The 9988-nt window shown below is 42.3% G+C and overlaps 1 protein-coding gene across 1 annotated transcript; it reads left to right on the top strand.

The window, feature by feature from the left end:
- The first annotated feature begins 8834 nt into the window (after window positions 1-8834).
- LOC147072620 (uncharacterized) lies at window positions 8835-9590 on the top strand. Its single transcript, XM_085947344.1, has one exon. The coding sequence runs from the start codon at window positions 8835-8837 to the stop codon at window positions 9588-9590; it is 756 nt and encodes a 251-aa protein (XP_085803470.1).
- Window positions 9591-9988: the final 398 nt, after the last annotated feature.

Below are 9988 nucleotides of genomic sequence, written 5' to 3'. Positions count from 1 at the left end.
TTAACCGTCAACAGCGACGTCCGAGAAGCCATGATCAGCCAGGGAAGGATAAGCATCGGATACCAGCGAGTGCAGGTAGAGGATAGCTGCCCCATCATGCAATGTTACAAGTGCATGGGATTTGGACATTCATTAGCCAGGTGCATGGAGAGCAAGGATCGTTGTTTACACTGCGCTGGCGAGCACAAATCCATGTCTTGCACGAAGAAGGAGCAAGAAGAGGAACACCACTGCTGGAATTGTATTAAAATGGCCAAAGGTAAGACCGAGGTGTCAAAACACAGAGCCAACGATAAGAATTGTCCTTATCGAATTAAAATGATGATACGAACCATGGAAAGAGTCAACTATGGCTAACTCCATCGTTCCAAATACCACCGGGACCCAATTAAATACCACAGGCACCACAAAAGTAATTCAGTGGAATTTGGGCCGCTGCAAAGCGGCACAAGAAGAAGCACTGGCCAATAAGAGGGGCGCGGATATATTGCTGCTACAGGAACCTTACACTGGCAATACCGGCAGAATCAATGCTCCGGGGGTCACTGTTTATCAATCAGTGACTTCCAAGGAGCGGGTCTGCAAAGCGGCAATAATTATCTGCAACTCCACGATAAATGGCATAATGCTGAGCAAATTCAGTGACTCAAATACCACACTTGTAAGAATTACCACAGAAGCTGGACCTCTTGTTATTGGATCTATGTACGTGGAGCCAAACGCCGACATTGCCCCAACATTGGGAAAACTCACACTGCTTGGAGATGTTCCAATCCTCATAGGGAGTGACCTTAACGCAAAAAATGTGTGGTGGGGGAGCGCGAAGACCGATAGAAGGGGCGAAGAAGTCGCAGATTTTCTTTCAGAACTCAATCTGAACATTCTCAATGAAGGAAATCGACCCACCTTCGAAACCTATCGTGACAACCGTCACATCACAAGCGTTATAGACATGACATTCTGCTCTTCAAGTTTTCTGGACACTGTTCACAGGTGGAGAGTAGAATCAAATGATAACCAACTCAGCGACCATAATCCTATTTCTTTCGAAATTTCCACAAAGATTTGGAATCCCACAGATCCGAAAACTGCCCTTTATAATACAAAAAAAGCGAACTGGGAAAAATTTTCGAAAGATATTAAAAACAAACTGACGGATATACACGCTTCTGAAAACTATTTTTCTGAAGTGAGCAACTCGCTTGTGTTGGAAAAGAAAATAAACACATTGATGGACATCTTGGGAGAATCGTGCAAATCAAGTATACCAATCAGGAAACCTTTCAAAAGACAGCCCTGTCCTTGGTGGAACGATGAACTCGATAAGCTCAAGAAAGACACAATCAAATGTAAGCACAGACTTCAGAATTCAGGAAGACTCCGAAGAGAGACCATAACGCTTCCGGAATATCTTGAAGCGAAACAAACTTATAAAGATGCAATTGCGAAAACCAAAATCGAGTCTTGAAAAAATTACTGCGCATCACAGACGAAAGAAACCGCTTGGTCAGCAATTCACAGAGTTCTGGTAAACCGAAGAAAGACCACTCCACCAGCGACGCTCAAAGATGGCGACGAGTATTTAGCTTCGGCTGAAGAATCCGCTCAGCGCCTATTGGATAAGTTTTTCCCGGACGACACCATACAAAATGAAACCAACGAACAGATTAACATCAGACGTATGGCGGAAATTCTACCCTACACCCCAAACGACCCGATATTCACTGAAGAAGAGATCGAGGATATAGTTTCAAACATAAGTCCACATAAGGCACCCGGAGAAGATCACTTCACCGCCGACATTTGCCTTCATTTCTTCAACGTGGATAGGTCATTAGTATTGGGTATGTATAACGCATGTCTCAGAGTGAGCCACTTTCCAGCTCAATGGAAAATAGCGAGGGTTGTTGTCATTCCCAAGCCGGGAAAAGACGACCTTCAAGACATCAAGTCCTACAGACCGATCGGCCTCATTTCAGTATTTGGAAAAGTACTGGAAAAGCTGATGATAAATCGGATAAACTGGCATTTTCATCGAAAAGGTAAGTTGAGTCAAAAGCAATATGGTTTTACGCCCCAGAAATCAACAGAAGACGCTCTGAACGCTTCAGTCAACGAAATCAGGACTGCGCTGCAAGACAAGAAGATGATCATAGCAATCTCGCTCGACATCAGAGGAGCCTTTGATAATGCTTGGTGGCCATTTCTAATGTGCCAGCTGAGAAGCAAGAAGTGCCCTCGGAACTTGTTTACGCTAGTGAAGAGCTATCATCAACAAAGGAAAGTCATACTGTCACATTTTGATGCCACGCTCCAGAAGGTTACGACCAAAGGATGCGTTCAGGGATCATCTTGCGGACCGAGCTTTTGGAATTACATCTTAGATGATGTACTTCAGGAGGACTTGGGCCCTGGAGCTGAACTGAGAGCATTTGCGGATGACCTGCTATTGATTGCTACAGCCAACAATACGACAGAGCTTGAAAATATGACTGACAAGGCGTTGAAATTCATCACATCATGGGGCTCTAAAGCCAAACTACACTTTGCAGAAGACAAAACCAACGCGATGTATATTACCAGAAAAAAGGACCGACAGCCAAACATTTACATGAACGGAGTTCAACTTAAATACGTGGATCACTTTAAGGTTCTCGGTCTCACCATAGATCGCCACCTTAACTAGTCCAAACACGTCGACAACATTTGTAAAAAGGCCGCAAGCATCACGAACAAATTGATCAGAGCCGCCAAACCCACATGGGGTGCGTCGCCGGGGGTTATGCAGCAAATATATTTAGGTGCTGTCGAGCCTCTGATAACGTACGCTTCCAGCGTGTGGGCGGACGCGGTAAAGAAAAAAGTCAACCGTAAGAAACTGAACTCCATTCAAAGACAAATTGCCATTAGATCTTGCAAAGGATACAGAACGATCTCTCTAGTTTCTGCTCAGGTCTTGAGCGGCTTCATGCCACTTGACCTGAGGATCAAGCAGCTTGCAGAAGCATATGAGGTAAAGAAGACTCTCACCCTGCAGGACTTGCCGCAAGACAGAGTCTACCAGGGAACCGGAGACTTTTTCTCACTCCCTCATCCCTCGGAATGCAACCGCATTGACCATGGATACTATGGTCAGACTCTGCCTGAGGCAACGCAGAATGAGCTGAGAATCTTCACTGATGGCAGTCTCTTGAACGGCAAAGTGGGTGCAGCATTTGTACCTTACGATGGCGTGAGAGAGTTGCCGTCGAGAAAGATCAAACTCGACGACGTCTGCTCAGTGTTTCAGGCGGAACTCCTGGCGATCCGAGAAGCTTTGAGCTACGTTCTGAAGAAATCACCAAACAGATGGAAACAAATAACGATCTTGACAGACTGCAAATCAGGCGTCCATGCAATAACGGACCGAAATTCGGTCAATCCTATTGTCATGGACATTAAAACTGATATCCAGGAACTACGATGCAGAAAACAGAACGTGCACATCGGCTGGATAAGGGGTCACTGCGGAATCCTAGGAAATGAAAAAGCGGACGAAAAGGCTCGAGAGGCTACTCTTAAAAAGACGGCCCCAGATTTTGCCAAATTTCCGCTCAGTTTTGCCAAGAGGAAAATAAAAAGCAGGACCCTTCAACTCTGGAATGATCGATATTTGAAAGAAACGACAGGAAATATTACTAAAATGTTTTTCCCAACAATTTTCCATGCCTTTGATTTCAGGAGAATGCAGGAAGTTGGCTTTGAACTCACACAATTCCTCACGGGTCACGGTGGGTTCATGAGCTACCTGCATCGATTTAAGCTCTCCGAGATCGACAGCTGCCCGTGTGATGATATGACCCCTCAAGATGTCCCTCATCTTTTTATGCATTGCCCCATAGCAGACAGCAGCTGGAGGCGCGATGCAGGAGTCTAGATGAGGACCTATGCGACATCGGATCCGTGATAGTTCACAAGGAACTATCACGAAAGGTAGTATCATACATGATTAAAATAGTGCAGGATATTGGCAAAATAAACGAAGCCAGGACACAAAATGCCGAACACTCTTCAAGTGAAACGGAAGGCCTGGTGATTTCTGTCAGCAGTCCGTCTTCTCCTGAAGAGTTTTCTGTGGTTTCCTCTTCACAAGAGCAAATGCGGAGAAGTTCCTGTTAAGACCCACAGTAGAATATCCCTCCTGATCCCAACACTATATAGTTAAAAAATAAAGGCTTATAAATAAAGAAAACTCCAATTGAAGATCTACAAACCTTGTACATAATAAGCAAGGTCAATAATAAATACAACTCCCATATAAAAAAAAAAAAAAAACCTAACCTAACCTAACCTAACCTAACCTAACCTAACCCGAGTCTAGTCAGCACTTTTGTACTGACCGCACGCGTCTACGAAGTGTCTAACAAAAATATTTTTCTAAGTGAGAAAAAAGTCTTTAATGAGCAAGCAAAGTTTAATATACATAAGAAACCTACACAATACGTTCGTGGTAGTGAAATTTTTTGCCACCGTGGTGTAATAACACAATAACAGTGCTGTAAAGTTTGAAACGTTGTCACTATTTTCAACAATGACACTTCAAAACGTCAAACGAGTATAAGTACGCCCGATTGCCTAGTATTTTTATATTAGGCGCAACCTAAATATTAGGAAAAAAAACACATTATGGAGTCCGCGAGCCCCTTTGATCGTTCAATGCGCACACAGCGTTCGCCAAGCAAAAACGCAGGTAAAGAGACTTTGCCTATTTCGCCATTGAATTCAGAGGACAAAGATGATCATAATGAATCACGTGATGAAAAAATAATACGATTATGTCAGTTTATATCAAAAAAAACTAAATCACCAGAAATCATAAAAGCGATCACTGAAATTTCGGAGGCAATTTTGAGTTCGGATACACAAACTGCTGGTGACAAACAAAAAATCAAACAAGACCCCGTCATCGTTGCTACGCTACAAAGAATTGAAAGTCAAATCGCTAAAATAAACGAACGTGTAGACAAAATAAATTCTGAACCTAAGTCTCTTTCTAAATACTCCGACATAATCAAAAAAGTACCGAACCACATTCCACCTACCACCAACAATCGCACGTTTGCTGTAATCGTTAAATCAGTAAAGGGAAGGACTGCTCTGAAACCATCAAAGGATCAATTAAGAAAAACATTAATCCATCCAATCTCAAAATCTCAGTAAGTAACATGTACGCAACCAGAAACAGTAGCGTTGTTATCAACTGCGAAACCAGGAAAGATGCAGAAAAACTACTCAAAACAATCCCAGACGCTACCAACGGATTACTCAAGGCAAGCGAGGGTCAAAAATTGTCTCCGGTCATCGTACTCAAGGGAGTAAATAAAGACATTGAAGACAGCGAAATAATCAAGACAATGCTTTTACAAAACGAAGCACTGTCCGAGGTTATAGGTGACAAGGAACCAGAAGACCAAATCAAACTGATAAAAACGACACGAAATTACAAACATGACAATTTAAAGAATGTTTTTCTCATGGTGGACCACACCGTCAGACGAGAGGCTCTAAACCAAGGCCGAATAAACATAGGTTTTCAAAGAGTACACGTCGAAGACAATTGCACGCCATTGCAGTGCTACAAGTGCCAGGGATATGGCCACAAGGCAGAAAAGTGCTGCGAAAACAAATGCAGGTGCATGCACTGTGCCGGGGAACACAAGTCAAATGAATGCTCAAAGAAAGACGATCTGAACTCACAAAAATGTTGGAACTGCTTTACAAGCAACAAGAAGATCTTCAACCACAAAGCAACGAGCAAAAGCTGTCCACTCCACTATAAAATGACAGAACTTACAAAACAAAAAACCAACTATGGATGATAAGGATAGCCATAACAAGGATAGACATAACAGCAACACCCACCACACAATAGACATAACATTCTGTCAACAAAACCTCCAGAGATGTCGAAATGCCACAGACCATCTACTGAGCAACGCATCAGAATATGACATATTACTACTACAAGAACCATATGTTGGTGCAACAGGCGTTCTCACAGCTCCAAAAAATTTCAAAATATATCAAACTACAGGTAGCAGTGACAACCCATGCAAAGCTGTTATCGCCACTACCAATTCCAAGCTAAACGTCATATTCCGAAACGACATCTCTGACACACATCATGCCTTCGTCACATTGGCTACTGAAAAATCCACACTCATTATCGGATCCATCTACATTTCTCCATCAGCCATACTTTCCCAAACGACAAACAAAATAGTCCAACTTGCCAGCACTGGAACTGAGGTCATCATTGGAGGCGATGTGAATGCAAAAAGTCACTGGTGGGGCAGCCCAAAAAATGATAAAAGAGGAGAAGAGTTATCAACCTGTCTAGCCAGCTGCGGTTGGGATATAATAAATGAGGGACACACACCTACGTACAACACATGGCGGGGGCAAACCCACATCACTTCATTCATCGATATTACAGTTTCAACACCTAAAACAACCGATAAAATCATCAACTGGACAGTGCAACCACAACACAATCCCATATCTGACCACGAACCCATAATCTTCACTTACACGGAAACGTCCCAGCCATACACACACTCAGAATCAACATACAAATACATTATCAACGAAAACACAAACTGGACTGAAGTGGAAGAAGCATTTCGGTTCCACATGACAGAACTAAACATTAACTTACACTCAATTCACTCCGCCAATTACCCACACGAACTAGACATTATCACAGACAACATGACAGCTGCCATTAAAAACGCATGCAACCAATCACTCCCTCAAAGAACACAACACTCAACAAGGAAAAGACCAATCTGGTGGACCAACCAACTCACAGAGATCAAACGAGCAACACTAACAGCTAAGCGGAAACTACAAAATGCCAGCCACATCACACGTCCAGAAAAACTCAACACGTACATCACACAAAGAGACACATACAAAAGATCCATTGATGAAGCAAAGATCAAAAGCATAAAAACTTTCTACGGCAACCAAACTTCGCAAACAGCATGGTCATCACTACACAAAACCATCAAAATCACCAACCCAAGAGAACCACCTACTACTCTCAGCACAAACGGACACCAACACATCACAGCACGTGACTCGGCTGAAGCCCTCACAAAAAAGTTTTTCCCCGATGACGATCCCAATTCCGACACACAAACACAGAGCATGACTAGAAATTCTTCCGAGCACATCCTTCCTAACACTGAAGACGACCCCCAATTTACACTTCACGAAATCAAAACAATCGTTCACAACATGAGCTCGAAAAAGGCACCAGGACACGATCATTTGACAGCAGACATTTGCACACACTTTGTTAACACGTTTCCAGAAGAAATTCACGCACTATACAACCAATGCCTCAACATCTCCCACTTTCCAACCACTTGGAAACACGCCATCATAAAGCCAATACCAAAACCTGCAAAAGACACTAAAGACACAAACAGCTACAGACCAATAGGACTACTACCAGTATTTGGAAAAGTTTTAGAAAAACTACTCATACAACGAACTTTTTGGCACCTTACACAAAACAAAGAAATCAGCGAACATCAATACGGCTTCACACCACAGACATCGACAGAACACGCGCTACACACGGCCATCAACACAATCAAAGGTCACTTAAATTCAAAAAAACTAATCGTGGCCATCTCCTTGGACATCCAAGGAGCGTTTGACAACGCTTGGTGGCCCCACATCAAACACTCTCTCGCACAAAAATCCACACCACTCAACATTTACAAACTCATACGAAGCTACTTACAGTACAGACAAGTCACGCTCATATACGCAGGAGAGGAGGTCGTTAGGAAACAGACAGCAGGCTGCATACAAGGCTCAACCTGCGGACCAACCCTCTGGAACATTGCCATAAACGATCTTCTCACAATAAACATTCCAAACAACGCACACATACAAGCATTCGCAGACGACGTACTAATCACGATCGCTGCTGATGACATACAAACACTTGAAACAACAACCAACGACATACTAAAAAAGACACTTGAATGGGGAAATAGCACTAAACTCACATTTTCTGACACAAAAACACACATTATGTTCATGTCCAAACGCACCATACAACCACCGAACATTACATGGAAAGGACAAAAGAAAGATCTTGTTGACTCATTCAGAATACTGGGAGTAGTTCTAGACAGACACCTTAACTGGTCAAAACACACAGAATACACATGTAAAAAAGCTACACAAATTGGCAAGCGATTCATGAGGGCTGCACGAGCAACGTGGGGAGCCTCCCCAGAGGTCCTAAAAATCATATACATGGGAGCAATCGAACCCACAATCACTTACGCAGCATCCATCTGGAGCAACGCCACACACAAAAAATCCATACAAAAAAAACTAAACACAACTCAACGTCCCTTTGCAATTTCGATCTGCAAAGGGTACAGGACCATATCAGTCACATCCGCCCAAGTACTGGCAAACACCACCCCTCTAGACCTAAAAATACAACAACTCGCCGAACTATATCGCATAAAAACGCAACATACTTTACCCAAACATCTTCCAACTGACAGAACATATGAAAACAAAATACATTACACAGAACTACCCCACCCAGGCACCAGACACCTTGAAAACATAGAACACACAGAAACCACCGACCACAGCGCACTCACTGAACACAACGCAACGGGTTTGGAGATCTACACAGACGGCAGCCGCATCGATGAAAAAGTAGGGGCAGCCTTTGTCGTTTACAAATGTGGAGCATTTTTAGGGCAAAACGAAAGTTAAGGCTTGAAAGCTACTGCACTGTTTTTCAGGCAGAAATGCTAGCCATCAGAGAATCCCTCGATTGGACACTGGTTAATTCCAGCAAACATCACCCCACCGAGGTGATCATATACTCTGACAGCCAATCCAGTCTTGTAGCTCTCCAAAACCCTTCATCGACACACCCACTCGTAAGAGCCAGCCTGACATTATGCTCACTCCTGAGAAACATTAACATCACCCCCAGGTTCATCTGGATAAGGAGTCACATTGGCATAGCCGGAAACGAAGAGGCAGATAAATACGCAAAACAAGCCACCACAGACAAAAGACCCACCACTTACACGAAATTCCCTCTCACGTTCGCAAAGAGGAAATTAGAAGATGACACCACATATCTATGGAACAAAAGATACACTGAATCCATCACTGGATCGACAACAAAAATATTCATACCAGACATAAACTCAGGAAAACACTTCAAACACAACACCACACTCAATCATGAACTCACACAAATGCTGACGGGCCACGGGGCAATGAGAGCCTACCTGAAAAGGTTTAAACTGAGAGCCGACGATCACTGTCCATGCGATGGAGTCGTGTCTCAGACAGTCAAACACATATTGGCCGATTGTCCTATACTTGAGAAAGAAAGGTGGACCCTCGGGGTACAGTGCCACCAGCAAAACATCACAATAGACTTATCAAAACCAGACAAAATACTAAACAACAAAACAACACGAAAACTATTCACTGAATACCTAACAAAAGCCATCAAAAAAATAAAGACAGTAAACGGAGGGACATAAACACAAACACAACACAGCACAGAAGGCACACACCCTCACAGTCTCATATCAATATAATGTATACTATTATTTTACTCTGTTATAATAACTAAAATTATTTCTGTGCTTTTTATATCATTAATTAACACATCTTTATTATCATTTATATTTTATATATCTCTGTATTTTTATCTCATTACTCTAACACAAATTTATATATATGCTTTTCTTTTCTTTTATATTTTATACTTTAATATGTTATATATCTCTGTACTTTTTTTCTTTAACTTTTTACTTTAACACATATTTTAATATTCTTTATATTTTATATTTTCTTTATGTTTACAATACTGTGCTTAACTGTAAATTATGTAAATGAAATATGAATAATGTAATACTTAAGTAATAACCCTTGTACG

This window comes from Rhyacophila brunnea, unplaced genomic scaffold (genome assembly GCF_057557595.1).
Source record: "Rhyacophila brunnea isolate RB1 unplaced genomic scaffold, BYU_Rbru_1.0 scaffold_2, whole genome shotgun sequence".
Classification (NCBI taxonomy): domain Eukaryota; kingdom Metazoa; phylum Arthropoda; class Insecta; order Trichoptera; family Rhyacophilidae; genus Rhyacophila; species Rhyacophila brunnea.
The sequence above is the reverse complement of the archived record's forward strand: the minus strand, read 5'-3'. Positions and strand labels throughout refer to the sequence as shown.